The sequence below is a fragment of the Peromyscus californicus genome, unplaced genomic scaffold, assembly GCF_007827085.1.
Source record: "Peromyscus californicus insignis strain IS unplaced genomic scaffold, ASM782708v3 Scaffold_11__1_contigs__length_118956290, whole genome shotgun sequence".
Classification (NCBI taxonomy): domain Eukaryota; kingdom Metazoa; phylum Chordata; class Mammalia; order Rodentia; family Cricetidae; genus Peromyscus; species Peromyscus californicus.
The window spans coordinates 96,400,520-96,421,541 of NW_026294402.1; the positions used below are offsets into that span (position 1 = coordinate 96,400,520).

At 44.3% G+C, this 21,022-nt stretch overlaps 1 protein-coding gene across 2 annotated transcripts in view; it reads right to left on the minus strand.

The window, feature by feature from the left end:
• The window catches only part of Ephb1 (EPH receptor B1), a 448,378-nt gene that overhangs the window by 56,370 nt on the left and 370,986 nt on the right, over positions 1 to 21,022 (minus strand). For both annotated transcript variants that reach the window (XM_052718325.1, XM_052718319.1), the window contains 2 exons: positions 18,156 to 18,278; positions 5,039 to 5,286 (listed from right to left, as the gene is read on the minus strand). In XM_052718325.1, the coding sequence (XP_052574285.1) occupies positions 5,039 to 5,286; positions 18,156 to 18,278 (371 nt within the window). The remainder of the gene's footprint in view (positions 1 to 5,038; positions 5,287 to 18,155; positions 18,279 to 21,022) is intronic.

The following is a 21,022-nucleotide window of genomic DNA, read 5'->3' on the forward strand; positions in this document are numbered from 1 at the left end:
ACTCTGTGTGAGTTTGTTTTATAACAGAGGTCTAAATCCAGAGTGGTAAATTACTTCTGTGCTGACATTCCATCTCTGATCCTCCAGTAATGGCTGTCTTCAGTGGTGTATGGAGGAAAAGGCTGTGGGAGCTTCTTCAGGAGAAAAGCCACCTGTGACTAATGATGCTGCTGTTATCTGGTCTTTGGACTCCTGTCCTGTGCCTCATTCCCTGGAATATGCTGAGTCTGCAACAGGCAACATATTTTCCTTAGGCACTGAGGGTAAACATATCTCTACAGGAAGGGTCCTGACTGTTGAATTTACCATCTTGGTGAAACCTAAGGGTATAAACATACTATCCTTCCCCTGATGGGTCCAACTGCTTTTTGCTCAATTCACTGGAATGGTGCATGTATGGAGGTCAAAGGACACCTTGATCCTCTCTATTAGGTGGTTTCTGGGGCTTGGACTCTGGTGGTTAAGCTGGTAGCAAGCTCCTTTACCCACTGAGCCATCTCATGGGCCCTGGGAAATTGTTTTGAGAGACAAGTTAAATTATGTAGCATGGTGGGCCACAGGCTTTGTAACTGCAAAGATAAGAACAGCAGCGTGGAAAGTCAGCAAAGCAGAATAAGCACCACCTGGTTTCGGGGCGACTTTGGAAAGCAACGGGGCTCCATGGTACAGTGAGGAGATGCAGGCCTGGCTGGAGTGGTTTAAACTTTCTTCTCATTCTGAAGTGCTTTCTACTGAAATTGCTTTCCTGCAAATGCATGGAGCCACTTGCTGGTCCTCGTATCAGACAGGGAGGATTTAGGTATTTCCACTTTCATTGACAAATCCACTTCAGGAAATGAAACCCTTATTTGATTTGTTTGAAGAGAATGAATCATAGATTTTTTTTTTAACTAAAAGAGAACTTTCAAGCTCATCCAGCTCAATGCCTTTAGTTTATAGATTGGAAAATTGAGTTAAGGGACTCGCTCCAGGCCATAGGGTGACTCATAGCAGAAGCCAAGCCAGGGCCTCAGTCTCAGGACTTTCAATCTGATATTCTCTCCCTAGTTGCTTCCTTCTAGCTTCAGACCATGAACGAGCTTCCCTGATGAAAAGGATCCCATTTGACATCACTCACTGACTACCAAGAGTCTTACAGATATGACCATCTATGAATGAACCAACAGTGACCACAGGGTTCTATTTTGGAGCCTTTGAAAAGACATGGATCTGAGTTTCAGGGATGGTTCTGAAGATCAGGGAAGAGCTACCAGGAGGGTGATATTAGAATCTGTTACCAAGAATGAACTCTTCCATTTAAAACGATTAGCAATTTGGAACCACCTCTTGAGTGTTTCCAATCCTCCTAGAAGATGGGAATTCCAAGTTCTGCAAAGACAAGGATGGAGAATGGAAAAAAAAATGAGGTGTGGATCTCTGAGGCTCTGACCCAAGGCCAGAGTGGGAGGCCTCTCAAAGCTGCTAAGTCCAGGACTGGAAGAAAGCAAACACTTGTACAATTTAAGAACTAATTCTTTTTCTTTCTTCTTTGAATGGTGGTCCTAAAATTATCCTCCTTCCCAGAAGATGGAGCCTGTAGAACTGAACTGATGACCTATTTTTTCAATTTTACCAAGTAGCAGATACATCAATTAATGTTGCTATGCTCTAGGGTTCAGTAGTAAGGCTGAAATTAGATTTATAGATTACCTGCCTCCACGAGGTGCGAACAGCCAGAAACACTGCATTTCCCTGCTGCTCTTGGCACTGCCTGCTCTTGCCACCTCTTTCCAGTTGTTCCCTTGCCTCTGTTTTTCTGTGTTCCTCTCTTGCCCTGAGCTTTCCTCCCACGGTGCATATAGTTTCATTATCATGAAAAACCCCAGTGCCCAACAAGTCTATGTGTCCTGGCCCCCAGGTGGAAAATGCTCTGTCTGGGAGGAGTAACAAGGTGGGGCTTTGCTTCTCAGAAGCTCCTGAGGGATGACTCTCCCTGTCCTACAAGAGACCTTGAGAGGGACTCTGATTCTTTCAACCATGTGGTGACTTTCTCTAAAGTAGAATCAAGTGACACCAAGGAAACACATGACTCTGGAGAGAGTCTTGAGGCTGGTCCAGAAAATTCTTGCCTTTCTATTCACACACATTTCACTGTCTCCACAAGATCTCTGATCATAAATGATTGCCCTTGGGAAAGCACAAGAGTGTGCCTTGCTCTCATGTGTCTACAAGAGAATGAGGTGCCATGGGCACACAGCATTTCTAGAACTCTCTTCCACTCTCTAGAAATCATTGTGCATAGTTTTCATTCAGCCAGCATTTACCATGGCTCATTGTGCTAGGCACTAGAGATTCAAAACAGAGATGCAACCATTCCACCAAGGAGGCATGTACTACAGCAATTTCTCCATTCCCACTTCTTCAACAACTCCTCCCCCAACTACCAGCTTAGGCAACAAGCATGTACTGCCCTGAAAAGGCAGCTTCAGTGGTGTCAAAGTACAGCTTCCAATCAGGTCCCACTGCAATCAAGTCTCAGTGCCACGCCCACCCTGCTCCTGGGAGTGGGAAGGACCTTGTAGCTGCTGTAGATTGTGAAATAGCCCATGTTCACTTTAATTTCTACACATACCAAGCTATCCCACATTTCACCATCCACCTCCCCACTGGTCTTCGAGACTCCCCATGCCCTAGTCTCAGAGAAGTTCTCCCTCTCTTTGATACCTCCCCCGACATCCCCAGGAAGACTCATGTTTGACTCTGTAATATCTCTGCCTTTCACTCATAGAAACAAAGTGTTACACAAGCAGGTAACAACTGGCAGCTTTGAACATGCAGGTTTGAGGTAGGGACTGCCTCTATGGTGGGTTGTATTCTATCCAATGGCTATAGCAAATTTCTCTCCCTCTCTCTCTCTCTCTCTCTCTCTCTCTCTCTCTCTCTCTCTCTCTCTCTCTCTCGTGTGTGTGTGTGTGTGTGTGTGTGTGTGTGTGTGTGTGTGTGTGTATACCTGTGGGAGCCAGAAATCAACACTGAGTAGCTCCCACAATCACTTTTCACCTTATTTTTTAAGACAAGGCTTCTCATTGAGCTCAGTGTTTCAGTTAGACTAGATAGCCAGAAAGTCCTTATAACCCACGTGTCCCCTTTCCCCACCCCAAGCCTAGTACTGTTGTTACAGATAGGGGCCAATGCATCTGTTTATGTGGGTGTTGGGGATATGAACTCAGGTCCTCATCCTTATGCAAGCAAGTGCTTTATAGACTCAGCCATATCCCTAGTCACCTGAGACTAAAGTAAAAGATACTGTGTCATTGTCATCCCTAAAACATGAGGACTTCTCTCTTTCCCTGGCTCTTGGTGGGCCTGGGACTGTGTTAAAAGTGACAGTATATGATTTCCAAGACACACAAATGGTACAGCCTTCACTGTCTCCTTGAAGGATGCTTGTTTTTGGACCCAGCTTGTTCCAAAGATGTTTAAGCAGGTCACTAGGAAAGGTATGGCTGATAACACATTTAACCTCCATGTTAACACAAGAGTGAAAGAGACTTCTGACAACTTCCAACCTGAGCTGTTCCATATGACTCTACAAGAAACTAGACCAACACCCTTGTCTCAGTTGCGGGTCTATGAGTACCGTAAATCATGTTGCTGTGCTGAGTCAGTTGGGTCATGGGTGATTAGTTATAAGGCATTAGAGCTGTATTCTTCTATTGCATAGGCCTAGTCTTCAGTGTAGGCTTGGCAAGAGCACTCAACAAACCAATGCTTCAGTATGAATGGATGGTCCTTTGATCAGCAACCACAGCTGCTGACTGAGTGTAGAGACATGCATAGTCTGTTCACCTAAAGTCCTCTCTCAGAAGGTTCTGGCCATTCTTTGATGCTGTTCCAAGACCCTCTGCTCCTAGACTCACTAGACGTTCCCTCTCAGCCTCTTGGTAAGGCCTGATTTCTGGTCTAGGTTTGCTACCATCCATTCTCCATATGCTTCTGTGATATCCTGCAAAAAAAGGGGCTCCATTGTGAGCACGGCCTCACGAGAACACGTCCTGACACAGATCCTTCAAAGATCTCTCAAACAGAACACAGCTAGGTACCTCCACTTCTGCTGCAGGTTGGACTGGGAGGACACACAATTCTGTATGGAAGCCAGGAAAGACTTCTGGGTGGCTGTGGCAGCCTTTCAGATGCCTCTTTGGATGATAGGAGGCTCATGGATTTTTCTAGAAGATGGCAACTTGTTTTCTTTCTGACTAGCCAACTGAGGAGAGCTGGCTGTGAGGTCGCCTATGCTGGTGTAGGGCAATAGTAGCCATTAGCATGAGTCACACTGGGCCATGAAACCACTGAGAGTCTCTTGCATCTCAGTCTCAGTAATTCATGAAGATATCAGTGACCGTTCTTTGCTTCCACCATCTTACTCAACCTATAAGCACTTATTGAGGCCCTCCCCTGTATCATCCTCCCTTTGAGGAGACCTCAGACTCTGCTTTGTTCTTCTTTCTTTTTAAAAATAATATATTTTTAATCTTAAATATATTTTAATTAGAATATAATTACATCACTCCCCCCATTCCCTTTTCTCTCTCCAGCTCCTTCATCTATGGTTCAGAGAACATCATGGAAGAATTGATAGACAGAAAGATTGTATGAGTTGGAATGCCAGTGAGTCTGCTCTGAGAATGCCACTGATAAATATAACTGCATAAACAAGACCCAAACAACAACAATATCAAGAGACACGCCAATGAGGAAGAGGGGAAATGTCACGGTGGGGAGTTCCACCCCTACATCAAGAATTATAGACAACTAATGACTCCTGAGAGATTGAGGATTAGCCTCTCCCAGGGATGAGACTCTGATTGGTTACCCAGTGCAAAGGCATTCTTCCCTTTCCACAACAAATATCTGCTAAACTTGCCAAGATTAAAACCTGCCCACATGTGACCAGTCAGTCCTGAAGGCAGATTATCCTCACAGGACACTTCTCCCCAGGACCTTTGCTCTGAATCCGACAGTATTAACACCACCCATGCCCCTCAGTGACTCTTACCCTGAGGAAAGAATCCAAAGCACCATTCTCCATGAACTCCGTAATGATCATGACAGGCCGACTCTTGGTGACGACACCCTCCAAGCGAATGATGTTGGGATGGTCAAACTGGCCCATGATGCTTGCCTCACTCAGAAAATCCCGACGCTGTTTCTCTGAATATCCAGCCTTCAGGGTCTTGATGGCCACATAGATTTCCCTCTTGCCTGGCAGTTTCAAACGGCCCTTGTACACCTCTCCAAACTCCCCTGAAACAGCAAGCACGCAATTAGGCTCCTCATCCTTCTCAATCTGTGGAACCACAAGGGGAGGCATCTTATCAAGAACAATGGTGCTCAAGGTAGGATTGTGATTAGAGTGAAGAAATGGAAATTGGATTTTTTCTATGCAACTGTGATGTCTAGGCTGTAATCAGTTCATAGGAAACACAAAAGGAATACTAAAGTATACTCCTTACATCAGTTCTTAGAAATAGTTTGAGTAGCCGAAGTAGAATTTTAGAACATATCCAAGTTTGTGTTTTGTCTCACAGTTAATATGTGTGAGTATGTGTATGTGTGTGTGTGTGTGTGTGTGTGTGTGTGTGTGTGTGTGTGTGTGTGTCCCAGATGAATAATTAAAGAGAAATAGCCAATTTCATTTTGGCAGAATCGTGGTTCATTTTTAGCAGAGCTGGGTACACAGATGTCTGGGGGATAGAGGGAGGATATGTGGGTTCTTTAGTTGATGCTCCCACATTAAACACATTGAACACATGGGTGGCTATTGTGTCCTCCAGAAAACTGGCCCTGAAAAGTTAGGAAATGAGCAAGTTTATCCATGAAACATGAAAGGGGAAGGAAGCAGGACTGGACACAGAGAGCCCCAGATCACAACAAAACACATCCCAAGCGGACCTGACAAAGTCTCAGCCAGCCAAATAGGCAATAACAAGTTCCTGTTCCCAAAATAGCCACCCCTAAAATCCCCACCAGGCTCAGCCACTAGCTGGGGGCTGCCTGGAGGAGCTAGGCCTCTGCAGGAAAGCAGAGGCAGACCCAGAGAGTGCTGCTGAACAGTAAGATATTTATTTCTCCAAGTAGGCACAGGCTGAACACCTCCATGGGTGCGCCATAGGATTCAACGTGGGTTTTTTTTTTCAGTAAAATTGCTAAGAGTAAAAACAATTTTGATGACACCATTTCATAGCTGTCTAAAAGAAAAAAGTCTGTTGAATCCTGCTTAATGTGCTTTCAAAAGTTATTTGAGGATTTCACTTGGTTTTGTGACTACCGGTTCTTTCCTGGAAAGTAGTTAAGTGCCTCCTCGCAAGGGCTTCACTGAAATGCATGTCAAAGGCCTGTCAGGAGAAACAGGGGCTTCTGGTGGGCACACTTTCTCTTTTCCTTTAAGCTTCTGAAGGAAAATGATAGGGCAAAGTGTGAACAATCAGATAAACTACCAGCCACACTGAAGAGACATGTTAACATGTGTCTGTGCTTTAGTCCGGAGCGCCTTTTGCTTTTTGCGACAGACAACACTGGAAGAGAACTATGCAAAAAGACTTTTATGCAAAACTGCCCTGAATTCTACTGAACATGACAAAATGTGGGGCTGGATGAGAAGCTGGCTTAAGCACTATTAGGAAGATCTCAGCCCAGACCTAATACTCAGAGAGCTGTCATTTGTAACATTTGGCTTTGACATTGAATCGTAGACGGCTTTGGTGAATTGCTTGGGGTCGGACTGAAACTCTCTCACATTTAGAGCTTGCACACCCACTGGAGTACCTGGTGTGTGCCTGGCATGCCAATAAAAGTCAGTGTGTCATATGTATCGTTATTGCTTTGGCCTTTGCCTTGCCCACACTCTGACCATAAACTACTGAGATTTTATCACTGCTTCATCCAAAAGAAGCCCAAGCGTTGGTGCTTACCACTGTACGTAAAGGGATGCTTATAGGGGCCTTTGGTGCTTACCACTGTATGTAAAGGAATGCTTGTAGGGGCCTTTGGTGCTTACCACTGTATGTAAAGGAATGCTTGTAGGGGCCGACAGGACAGCTCAGTGGGTATAGTGCCTGTGGCTCAAGCAGCAGGATTTTAGCTCAGTTCACCAGCACTTAGATAAAAAAAAAAAAAAAAAAAAAAAACATGCCCATAGGAATGCTGGGGAGATGGAGACAGGAGGATTCCCTAGAACTCACTGGCCAACTAGTCTTGCTGAGTTGGTGAGGTCCAGGTTCACAGAGACTCTGCCTCAAAATGTAAGGGACAGCAGTCAAGAAAGATTTCCAGCATCAACCTCTAGTCTCCACATGCATATAGACATAGGTGAACGTACATACCAACACTGTGTACCCACTTGCCTCTACCCACACATAAGAATGCTTGTACGCAGCAGATGAATGCTGAATGCCTATGTAAAGGAATGGTTGGAAAACACCATACCCATCTCAGGGAATGCCTAGAAATATGGAAAGTAATAGATGAGTGATATATGTTGACTTTGAAAGATGTTCACATTATACTGAGTGAAGGAGAGAAGGGAAGCGAGTTACAGAACATCATTTGCTGTGTGTGCCCACAGGGGATGCATGCCAGGATAAAAGGATAATTATGAAAAGTACATATCAGATGTATTTTTAACATCAAATTATTTTTAAAAATGCTTATATGAGAAGGATGGAGATAGGACATGGGAGTAGAGATTAGTAAACTTGGTTTAGTTAATTTTATGTTGAGTTGCTATAATAAGCATAACTTGAGTAGTTAAAATGCAAAAAAAATTTAAAGTCAAACACTAAACAGGGATCTGTCATATATATGTGTCTCTCTATATGTATATGTGTCTACATATATATGCATACATATATAACACGCATATATAGTAGAATCCATCCTTCTGGTAAACTAATATTTAGTAACTATGAATATAAATAGTATATTTGAAAAATACGCTAATTGAATAATATTGGTTAGTATTTCTTCTTGTTGCCATAATGAGTTCTAGCTTCCTTTAGGAGAAAGGCATAGTTGAGAAATTGTGGGGCACGTATACTACTATTTCTTTTGGGTGGAGATAGCCCACAAATAATTATCTATTGGCCAGCTGCTATGGCATACTTCTTTCCATTCAATCACCAGGACATTCCTGCAAATAAAATATCCGTTTTACTAATAAGTAAATTAGCAAGGAGACACCAAAAGCCTGTTCCCAAACCAGACAGCTGAAAGTCGGAGTTGGGGCTCTGGCCACACCTGTTTCATTTCTTACCATTTGCTACTGGATAAAAAGTTACATTTCAGAGAGCATCCTGCCTGCTTCTTCCAGCAGTTCTATCTGATGCACTGACTATCCCAGCAAGTCAGTATCCAGGTAAGAGGACAGAAGCAGAGTTTCTTCCTTGTCTTCCTTCCTTTCCTCTCTCCTTCTGGCCTCCGCTCACTGTCTTCCTTTCTGAGACACGGTCTGTAGTCCAGACCATCCTTAAATTGTCAGTAGTCCTCCTGCCTTGGCCTCCTGAGTGCTGATATTACAGACATATGCTATCACCCATCTCAGAATAATTCTTTAAGTGGATGCCATTCATCCAAGACTCTGGGAGTTAGGTGGAACCAGAATATTTATCAGTCTGTGTGTGTAATTTGGGAAAATGCACTAGATAGACCTGATGTGCCCCCAACCTTAACACATAAGCATCCCAGTTAAGAAACTGTTCTAAGTCAGCTGTCCCTGCAACAAGAGTACAAAGATTGAGGTTTCATCTGGAGATTCTGAGAAACTGATCTGGGTGCAGCCTGGGAATTTATATATTTAAAAGCTGCCTACAGGATTGGCTACATAATTTCAGTTACTGGCAGAAAATGAAAATATAGGACTTCTTTGCTCAAAAATTATGAAGGACTTCAAGATGGAGACAGGAGAGCATAAAACTGAAGTGGAGACGTTTCTGAACATGGGTCCAAATTCTTCACTGTCCAGGTGCTCCTGAGGTGTGGCCAAGGTTGAGAACTATAACCTCCACCGTCCTGCAAACAGATTAGTGGACTACCCAAAGCCCGGGAGTCAGAAACTTATTTTGACTCTGTTAAGCTTACATGCCAGCTGCCTCACACCGCACATATCCAGGAACACCATGTAGGCTTTATTGATGAGTGGAGAGGAAGAAGACAAGGCAGGAAAACAAACCAGGAAAGCATGCTGTTGAGTTGTCTCCCCCTAGGACATAGTAGATGAGATTACTTCACTGTTTGATCTTTATGGCTAACCAGTCTTCAAGTTGGTTCTAAGACTAGAGCTACAGATTATACCTTCTGTGGGGTCTCAGCTCACTCTTTGAAAAAGTAAGAAAATAAAAGCTTGTTCTCCTTGGGTAGGGTGAGGTGGGTGTAGTTGCTGGTGACTTTAGTGCTCAGAGATCTATTCTTCAGTGGAGTAAAGAGAGGACATTCTGGAAAATTAGAGAAACCTAGTAGTTTCTGAGCCAGGAGGCCTTCAAAGCACCAACTGCAAAGTAAGTCACTCAGTATCAGTGCCTCCCTCAGAGATACCCCATAATTAAGTGGCCCCTCGGTGCAATGGAGCAGGTAGGGGAAGGAGCATCATGTCTACTCTGGCCTGCAAGCTGGTCAACAGACCTTGGCTTGGCCCCTACATCTCCAGGACTCAATGTTCTCATCCCTATATAATGGGAAGAAGCAGAAGGCTGCCTTCCCTTTCCTGGAAGTCAAGATACGGGTCTCTAACTGTCAAACAGTTAAGGATGCATGTGGGTGGTGAGTGATAATCAAAGAAACAGGAATGAGGAGAGAGGGTGTTTGTGGGACATTATGGATAGCAAGGGGGAGGAGACATAGGTCTCTGTAGTCTTGCAAGACTTAGAGGTGCCTGATCCACAACAGATGCCAGAGGCTGTGGAAAGTCCCTTTGCCAGGAATCCCAACATGGAGGATATCCCCAGCCAAGTCTTACAAGGTAAAATCTGGGGTCTCTGGCCATTTAGCATTTCCACAGCCTCACAGGGAGGTGGAAGCCCATGGCCATATTGCCATTATTAATGGCAAGGAAAACCCAGGACTTGTGTCATTTATTACCAAAGAAAGTGCTACTCCCATGTATTCTTTAACTTATGTGCTAACTTTAGTTCAGGTACGAATTTTAAAAACTGTACTTGCCTGGGTGCCGTGGTATGCAGAAGACAGAGGAACACAGGTTGTGAACAGACTGGACTGTGCTATGAGACTCAGTCAAAAAAAAGATCAAGCAAGAGAGCAAACCAAGTGACCAACTGCATTCATCCTTATTTCTGCTTTCTGATCATTTCCTGCAACTGGAGCAGAACTTGATGGTGCCTTGTAGTGTGAGGATCTGAAATCTTACAGACTTTCCTGTTGTATACACCCCACATCAGGATCACACTTTTTTTTAAATTTCATAATAAAATATTTCAGCACATTGGGGTATACCAGGTCGGCTGAAGAGTGCAGTTGGTTATTTGGTGAAGATTCTTATCTACAGTAGGTATAGACAGCCTAATTTTGGTCTGGGTAGACTTTGATCAGCATGCATCTCTGCAACTGATGTGGGTCCTCTCCCATAGCCTCATATCAATTTGCTTAGGGCTCAGCTCCAGCACCCAGCCGGTATGGAGGCCACGGGCACTGAGTGGCTCTCAGCATGTCTTGCCTAGCATCTGTATCTGGAACTTGTTAGAAAATACAGATTCCCAGAGTCCCACCAGATTTACTAGAGCAGAGGCTTGGTGGGTGGGACCCTGGAATCTGGATGTTAGCTCATTTCCAAGTGATTCTGATGCCAGGCTCTCCTCCAAGAAGCACTTCCTCACGGCTGTCAGTTAATGCCTTCTAGCTGGCTCTTCTGACAGTCGTCCCTGACAGCTGTGGAAACTATTCCTTACAAGTTGCAGCCTTGCCAATGCCTCTTTCCTACCTTCCTTGACAAAATGAGGAAGAGAGAAACAGTGTTTCGGCACCATTAAATACCTCAACTATTATATATAAAATCAGAAGGGAAGAATTTTCAATTTTTGGAAATGAAACATCCAACCTGCCAGCAGGTACTTCAAGCAGCAGCTATTGGCTGTATGCAGCAGAAATCTACACCCACAATTGCGCCCCCCTTTTCTAGCAGCATTTTGAAGTCTCAAACTGCCTTGGGGGGAAAAATGGAAAGCAGAAATTCTAGTTACTAATTCAGGCATACCCTCGATAAGGAACTTTTAAAGAATAAATTTAAGCTAGGTTCGAAAGAATGGTTTCAAGCAAGTTCCAACACAATAGCCTGTGCAAGAGAAGTAGGTTATGACTAAACACAAGAGTGATAAGGACTATGGCATGCATCTCACCATCTCCTGGCCATGCACAGAGGACAGACATTACTAATTGATCACATCCATTTTCATCCTTTGGCAGAGTTCCTCTGATGTCGATTACCCAGGCTGCTATAGTAAGTGCAAGAGATCGAATGGTTTCATGGTCACAGTGTTTACAGAATGTAATGAGATGATGAGGGCAGAATGGACTTCTCTTTTTCTATAACTCGTTGTGGTTGTTAGACAACAGTATGCTTCTGTATCACATGTGTTTATATATGCATACATGCATGGAATTACATGTGTATATACAATGATGATATTTTCATAATTAAGCATATATAAGTATAAATTTAAAGATATTTGGGGCCTTATTGACCTTAGGAGACAGAGACAAGGCAGACAAGGTAAGTGTGGAGTGTGTTCTATGAAGAGCATGGTTTTTCCAGGGACCGTAGGACAGTTATTACAGTACTACCACATGGGATAATGAATTGGAAGGCAGTATTGAAATTCCAAGCAAAAAGGCCTGAGTACTCCAACTGCTAGGCAGAGTTTACCATCAGAAGCAATGACTGTGTATTTAGCTGCTCTTTTCCACAGCAACGAAAGTGGCAGCGAGTGCAGGGGTTTCATTTACCAGCTCTGGATCAGCTGCATCTGGGTTTAAATTGTAGCTGCATCATTAACTCAAGGGCAGCACAGCCCGCAGCAAGCCATCCTCTGCATGTTGATTTCCTCACCAGTCTAAAACACCCATACACACGTAAACATCAACTCTGACTCAGGCTATTACAAGGATTAGATGCACAGTACTTGTGAAGTATGCAGGGTAGTGCCAGGCACATGGCACATGCTAAGAACATGCTGCACACTTTAATTATATTTCCTGGAGACATCTGCTTGGGCTCCTCTTCTAGAACCCTTCCTGCTACCCTCATGTTTTGCCCATCTTTACTCTAAATGATGCCATGCATGTCAGGTTAGCAAGGAACCTTTCTCTGCAGAGATTCATCCAAAAATAACAACTCCGTATAGTGAGCACACATCCATCTGTGTACAGCATCCATTCCCTTACCCAGTCCTCCCCTGCAAGCAGCCTTCTTGGACATAATCATCTATGGCAGAAGGACTGTACTAGTAGCTACTGGAGATGGGCATTTATTCACTGAACTACAGTTAGCATGCTCTCCCCTGGATAACACCTCTAATGACAGCCTTACCTACAATTTCATGCACTTAACAGCCATATGCTCAGGCTACTGCACAGTTACGCGGGTAGTAGCAAACTGAGCACAGGAGTGTTTTTCATTCTGTAAGAATATATACGGCAGCCCTGACTGATGCTCTAGGTAAGTCCAACTGATCAAAATTAATCAAAAAGCCAAAAGTAACCAATAAGGTGACTCTTATTAGTCACACCCATGACAACCATGAGCTGATAATCTCCATCAAGACCAGAGTGGTGTGTTGCCTCCTCTACAGAGACTTCAGTTGACCCCATTGTCCACATGAGGGAGGGGATGGATTAGCTGTCTCTCACTCCAGTGAGCCACCTTCAGAGTGCCAAATGTGCACTGACCTTATTCCATCTCTCTAGTCTCTCTCTTCATTCCCTCAAACTCTGTCTAGCTCCCAAAACTTTTACCCTGCCACATGCTTTCCTCCAAGTACCCACTGTCACCAGCACATCTGAGAAACATACAGTTGAACAACAAAGTTCCACACACTAGGTCAGGTCCCAAGTTAATAAAAGCACACGCGTTCTCTCCTTCTAATATAACTGTGAGCCCCATGAGGATAGGTGGACTCAAACAACTACATATTATTGACATATTAATCTTCTTGAGTGGTGTCACACCAGGCTCTACAATGATTATTTTTCATTCTTTTATTCAACATCCTAAACAACTTTAGAAGATACTTTGAAGTTAATGCCATTTGCCTGTCTCGTAGTTTCCAGATTCTACTTCACTGACCTTCACTCACACGCATAACCGACACTTCCACACCCTAGGTGCCAAGCAGCCTTACTCTACCTTCTTGGTACTTAGCCTGATGGTCCTCATTTCTGGGCCCAGCCTCCATGCTAACTGCCCCGATTCACTCCAGTTGCTAAACCTCATAGTAGATCCATTTGCCATACTACTCCAGCTTGGACATCTAGTTATGTCAATGCCATCTCCCATCCCACCCTTTACCCCAGCATCAGCCCTCTCAGAACCTCTTCCCACATCTAGACAAAGTCATATAGCTTGTCTCCAGGCTTCAGAAGGCTTACCCACTCTTGCCCATAATCTCCTTCCCATCAGACCTACAGCAGTTACCATGGTCCACTCTCTGAACGCCATCCTATTGCTCAATCTGCTCAGAATCCTGTTTTTTTCTTGGGAAAATCTGTACTACAGTTGTTCCATCTCTAGGCCAGCCTGATTCTCCAAACTAACCCACAAGACTCTTTCCAGCAGCTTGCTCTCTCTCTGTTCTTACTCCATCTAAGCTATTAGTCCTCAGTGGTCACTCAGGTCTCTATTCCCCAAGTCCTCCATGCCAGCAAGCCTCTCCTCCTATTTCCAAGGCTGTATCCTCCCTACGGTCCTCCCCTCATCTCTCAACCTCTTCTTTCCTTTCATGGAGTGTGGCATTGTGCTTTGTGCTAGACAATACTCTCCCATGGCAAAGATTGTTAAACATGGAGTACATTTCCCAGCATCTGCCACAGTTGCAGGCTTAATGAATAAAGGTTTTTCTGAACACTAAAATTAATCTCTCCTGTAACAAGCACAACCTCCTTCTCTGGCTCTATATTTGGTAGGCAAAGGCCTTGGTAACCTCTTTAAAATAGCCTTGCACTTTTCTATGGGGTGGCATTCCTTGTACACTCTTAGAGATGTAGGGTAGTATGGATTTTCATTGCTGTGAAGAGATACCATGACCATGGCAACGCTTATAAAGAAAACATTTAATTGGTGTGGCTTGCTTACAGTTTCAGAGGTTCAGTGCATTATCACCACGACAGGAGCATGGCAGTGTGCGGGCAGATGTGGTGCTGAAGCTTAGACCGCTGTGTCTTGTAGGCAACAAGAAGTCAACTGACTCACTGGGCAGTATTCCGAGCATAGGAAACCTCAAAGCCCACCCCCATGGTGACACACTTCCTCCAACAAGGCCATACCCACTCCAATAAAACCACACCTCCTAATAGTGCCACTCCCTATGAGATTATGGGGGCCAATTACATTCAAACTACCACAGTGTGCAACTACCAGCTCTCTCAAAAGACAAGAAATAGGGAGAACAAGAGCTCATGGTAACAGTGTTTGCCAGCTCAATATACCTATAATAGCCAATGGTGAGCACCAATGGTACTGCACACGGGGCTGAGAAGAGGTACAAAAAGTCTGCCCAAGGGTGCTAGTGCAGGCTGACTCCAGCATGCCTCAACTGGAACATAATGTTCCTCCTCTTCCTTGAATCATGTGGCATTCCTTTTCTGTCACTGTCTGTCTCTAATGCAGAGGTTCTCAACCTTCCTAATGTGGTGACCCTTTAATACAGCTCCTCATGTTATGGTGACCCCAACCATAAAATTGTTTTCGTTGCTACTTCATAACTGTAATCTTGCTACTGTTATGAATCATAATGTAGACATATGTTTTGGATGGTCTTATGTGACTCCTGACCCCAAGGGGGGTCAAGACCCACAGGTTGAGAACCACTTCTCTAAAGTGTTTCACAAAACCTTACTTTTTTCTACTAGTTTTCAGCTTGAAGGTTATTTCTTTTGTGCAGTTTGGTTTGTGGTTTGAATGTAAAAATGCCCCCATAGGTTCATTTACTTGAATACTTGGTCCCAGCTGGCTGCTGCTTTAAGAGGTCGGGGGTGAGGGGCTGCAGAAACGAAGAGCACGTGCTGCTCTTACAGAGGCCCCAGGTTCAAGTCCCAGCACCCACATGGTGGGTCATAGTCATTCATAGCTCCACTTCCAGGGGATCTGATACCCTCTTCTGACTTCTGTGGGCACTAATCATGTCCATGGTGCCCATACATTCAGGCAAAATACTCACATGCAACATAAAACTAACACACTTTGGAAGGGAAAAAAAGGCTGTGGCACCTTTCAGAGGTGGAGCCTTGCTGGAGGAGTGGATCTCTGGGGGCAAGCTGTCATGTTTGCTTCCCAGCTGCTCTCTACATCCTGACCCGGTGCTTCAGGCTCCTTCTGTCGTCATCCCTCCATGATGAACTGTATCCTTCTTTAAACCATAAGCCAAAATTAACCCTTCCAATCTTAAGTGCTTCTTGTCAAGTGTCTGATCACAAGAAGAAAACTAAAAAAATACAGGAGCCCTCCTGATCCCCCAGGACCCCCAGCCCATGGAAAGACCCACATCCTGCAAGGACCCAGAGGCTGCTCTGTGGCTGCACCGTGTGAAATAGCTCTGACCACTTCGCTCACTTCCCACTAAGTCTGTCAGACTTTAGAGCCGAGGAGCCATTTACTCTTCTTAGGAAATCCTCTTCAGCGTATAGAAAGTATCCACTGAAAGCTTTTTGATGGAAGGAGACAAAGAAGAGAAGGGAGGCAGAGAGGGAAGAAGGGAGGAAGGGAAGAAGGGGAGAAAGGAGGGAAGGAAGGAAGAAAGGAGGGAGGAGGGAAGGTTGGTTGACCATTGATTTTCTTCTTTGTGGCTTTTGCTTTTGTTTTTGATATTTTTTTCCATATTGCAAACCAGTTTTCTCTTTCTGCACCAATGCTTCTGGGTGGCTAAGAGAAACATTGTCAATTGTATTGTGTAATTGTTACTTTTTGCTTTTTGTTTGGCTACCAAGCTCTTTATTAGCAAAAGGGGGAGCAGTCTCGGGGAGGCAGGGTATGGGGGAAGGGAATGTGTTGGTAGAGTGTCTCGTGTTAAAATTGCATCCAGTTGTGAACAGTGAGTTAATACCCACAGGGATCAGCCCTGGGATGGCTTTGAATCCCAAGTAGATGAGCCTTGGTCGAAGCTCGTCAGCAGGGACCAGACACAATTCTGAATGCCATGCTGCTGAGTACTGAGTATCGTGTAATCTGTTAAATGCATTTCTCTTAATCCCACACAAGCCACACCGAAAACACCGAACCTCCTCTGAGCAGAATGTACAAACACAGCAGCAGTGGCAAATGCTACACACGATGGAAGGTGAAGGATAGAGTGGGACCATCAATTGTCCCTTTATGGGCATCTGGCAGTTGGTGAGCTCACCCCAAATTGTAGCTCCCTGGCAGGATCATAAAGCGAGAAGGCTCTTTACTCGTCCCCTGACAAAGGCAGGAGGGGTTTTGATGTGTGCTGTCTAGGATGAAATGCAGTCCAGAACACATCACTCTAAGCACATGACATAAATAACAACATTAAAATCACTAGCACCATTACTGCGAGCCATAACAACAATTAATAACACGGGCAAACAGAGTGCAAGACAGCGGGCACGCCTCCTCAACACTCTTAAGTTTCCTGGAGAAATCAGAGCCTGTAAGAGCAATCCAATTTATCTGGTACCCAACCTTCCAACACACGATCCTTAAATATGTCAGTGTCTAAAGAGTAAGGGAAAATTATCGACACAGAAGTGAAAGTCGTGGTTCAGTAAAATATTTAATGATAGTAAATAGGAACTATGTAGAGACCCTGGTGGATAAGATTCTAGTCGGCCAGCTAGAACTCCTTAGGATTTGGGGATGGGTGGTGGTGTGATGTGACAGGGAGAGTTCCAGGGCCTTCCACAGTGAAGCTGGAGGAGGGGCAAGGATGCAGCACTTAAGAGGAACCCAAAGCATGGAGATGATGTCCTACTGGGGTATGCTTCCCAATGTGACTCCCAATTCCATAAGTGGTTTTTTGACCCTTCGGTACATTGAGAGAAGGAGTGAGTGGAAGGATGATGACATTTCCTCTAAAGATAATATATGAAGTGGCCGTCTGTTGAATGTCGCTTAAACATGCTTTGCTGAGTTAAAATGTTACTGGGAGGTGCCACTCTATGGCTGTCCAGTGACACGAATCAAGCACTTCAGTGACAGGAGCAATGAAGAGGACAACCTCTGCAATGGCTAATAAGAACCGAAGAAGTAAAGACAAAGAATGGTGTAGAAGCAAATAAAGTCTGGAAGGAGACCCAAATCAAAGAAGTAAAGAGATTACTTATAAAGGAACGATGTCGGGAATGTTTTTATCTAACATTAAGGCATCTCACCCACACTACATTAATTAGGCTGGGTCTATAGACAGATTGGCTCTACAACCTGTTAAAGAAAGATGAGTTTTTCTGGATCAGTCTTTTGGTGTGATTTCTCAGGAGCACCTCAGCAGTTAGTTCTAACCTAGGCTGGGATTCTGTTCTGATGCCCGGTCTGGATACAAGTATGTAAGCACAGGAAAAGGAGAACTCAAAGTGGCGGGGGAGAAGTCTTGGCCCAAAGTCATTGAGATACCATTTTCAGCAAGTGTGATGCTAGATCAACTTTTTAAATTGCTTATTCCTATCTTCATGACTAAGTACGCTACATCTCTCTCCTTATCTGGGTTTCCTGGTCTGTTTCCATTGCTATTCCTGAATCTTTGAAAACTAGAGCCAAAGCCTGTGCTTTCCCAAGCAAGCTTAGCCACTGTGACCAAGGTCCCCAAAGATTCTGAGCAACACTCTTGCATATTCTAGTGGTCCAGGTTCATATTCTGAAAAGAATGAAAGACATCTAGAATAGTAGGAAGACAGTGTTTGGACAACAAGAAGACAGAGACGAGGGGAGAGTAGAGCCATACCTGCTCCGATGACCTCTTCAATTTTCACAAAAGATACATCAATCTCCTTGGCAAACTCCCGGACAGCTTCATTGGGGTCCTCATAAGTGAAGGGATCAATGTAGATCTTCATCCCTGGGGAGCCTTGTTGGATGAGACAAGCAGGTTAACATCCCAGACAGAATACGGGTCACTGCTGCTACTGATGTCCCCAGCACCAAGGGTATTCCTGGGAGGGACCCTTCTTTTAACCGGGTGGCTGTAAACTTCCTCTGCCCCATCTCTTCTTCGTGGGCTTCCCCATCTCTCTTTTCCCTGGACCACTCTGGTTCTCTGCCCTCTACTTCTCCTCCATATTTTTTCTCTTTCTATGCTCTTGATGAAATGTGGAACAGATTACTTATAAGTGACAGATCGGGACCAGTTCCCACACCAGGCACTCACAGAAGCCGAAGAAGCTGATTGATGCCAACCAAATGCATTAGCAGAAAAGTGGTGGTAAAATGGTAGGGTAGATATCAATATTTATCAACTTGACAACCTTCCTGAGTGGAGGCCACGGTTAAGGTTATAACTGAGGGCTGTGGTCCATGGCCACAAGAGGGATGAGGATGGATATTTTAAAAAAAGGAAGAAATCGCTGTTAGAAAACCCTCAAGACAGAATTGCCAACACTGTACACCAGAAGAGAAAATTTGAGGAGAAAGCTCAGAAAATACTAATGCAGGAAGGAGCAACGTCTACATAGGAAAAATGGGGTGGAATGAAAGAAAAATGGTAATTGAACCCCCCATGCCTTCAGACACACTGAAGTATGAAAAACGAATAAAATGGTAGATGAGAAATACATAAAAGAATATAGACCTTGTCACTGATGTATACAGTGGCAAGATAGATAGCTGTGCTTGAGGACAAAATAGAGAATTGTCATTGCAGAAAAAATACTTCCAAAAAGTAGAGGACAGGGGACTAAAAAAGCAAATGGAACACAAAAAACAAATGGATTCATTTGAAATGTAATTTTTCAACTTGTTTGATGTGTCATTAAGTGAAGTGTAGAAATTGTTTCCACGGTGCTGGGATGGTAAAAGGTGGGGCCTCCAAAAGACAGGCTGTATGGTCTACTGCTGCCTGCTGTGGTGTGCTCATGGAGGAGGCTGATCAGCGGGGACAGGTCCCTGGGGTCTCTATGGGTGATGGTGGGGATCCAAGCTGAGGCTGGGCTTCAGGTTCCTTGTCTCTGCACCTCACCCACACCTGAATCCCTATGGCCTCCCAGCCTTGCACCCACACTCCAGTTCTGTCCTTTTCCATCAGAAAAACATCTGATGCCTCTCTCAATGTCTTGATCAGCACCTTATTCAGGAAAGGATTAAAATCTTAGGATATAATCCAAAGAAGGAAGGAAGATACACCGAAGAAGAGGGGAGATTTATTTTTTTTTAAGCCAAAGGAAGCCAAATGCCCTGACATGAGAAATAGATTTTCCTAAAAGATAGGTTCTTTTGTTCTTAGGCAAAAACTGCTCCTACTATTCTGGAGTACTTGTTTGAAAGTAGTCATTCTAAAAAGCTTCTGGTGGTGGGATTGAGAGCTTAGGGACATAGCTCAATCAGTAAAGTACTTATCTTGTGAGCATGAGGACCTCAGTTTGACCCAAACATTCATGTAAAATTTTGGATGTCGTGGCATTGAATTGTAACCCCAAGTGCTGGGGAGGTAGAGAGAGGTGACTCCCCAAGGCTCACTATCCAGCCAGCCTGGCCTAAAATAGGAAGGTTCCAAAGAGAGATTTTGCCTCACAAAAAATTGGACAACACAGGAGGAACAACAAGCAAGATTGACCTTGACCTTGACCACTGTCCATCCAACAAATGTGCACACATATGCTCATGAACCTGTGCTTGCACCTCGCCTCGCTCCACATCCCTATACATACATGAAAAACTCTACAAAACCTGATGATGTCTTTGACTTTGGAACATACTAACTAAAATTTGGACAAAGCAAACAGAGATCCTTACTTCTGTCTATGTCCAGTCTGTTGACACCGTGAAACACTATCAACAAACTTCATGCTTGAAAACCATACAATCGAGCTAAAAAATTGGTGGCAAAAAAAAAAATCTCATAATGATTTAAGTAAGTTTATGATTTTGTCTTGGGCCACATTCAGAGTAACTCTTGGTTGCAGGAGGCTTGCTGCCCACCTGAGACATTTTACTCCCTGGGGGATAGCAGTCTGTGTGCACATGTGCATGAGTGAGAAAGCTCTTCAGTAGCGACGGACCAAGGGCAAAGCAGAGATGAGGCATCACTGATTTCACATCTGCTGTGCAGAGCAGTTGAAGAGCAATGCAAATGGCCAGACTTCCAACTCGTGAAAAGCCCAGGGCATCATTCAGCCCTGCTTAGGGTTCACCTAGAAACTGCCCTAAAGGCCAAGCTATGAAAGCAAATGGTTTGTCTGGGGCATGCCAAGAAGTGCAGGAAAGGAAAAAGGAAATTAAATAGGGAGCAAACATTGCTGTGGGATGTCTTTCTGTATGCTGTGACTATGTGTGGCTCCCACTGGATAATAAATAAAGCACATTGGCCTATTGCATGGCAGGATGGAACCAGGTGGGAAAATCCAAAAGAGATAGTGAGAGAAGAAGGGTTGAGGAGACGCTGTGAGCCACTGCCAAGAGAAGCAAGATGTGAAAGTACCAGTAAGCCAGGAAACCATGTGGCAAGACATAGATGAACAGAAATGGGTTGAGTTGGGTTATGGGAGATAACTAGCAAGAAACCTAAGCCATAGGCTATACAGTTTGTAATTAATGTTAAGCCTCTGAATGATCATTTTATAAGTTGCTGCGGGACCGCAGGTGGGAGAGATTTGTCTG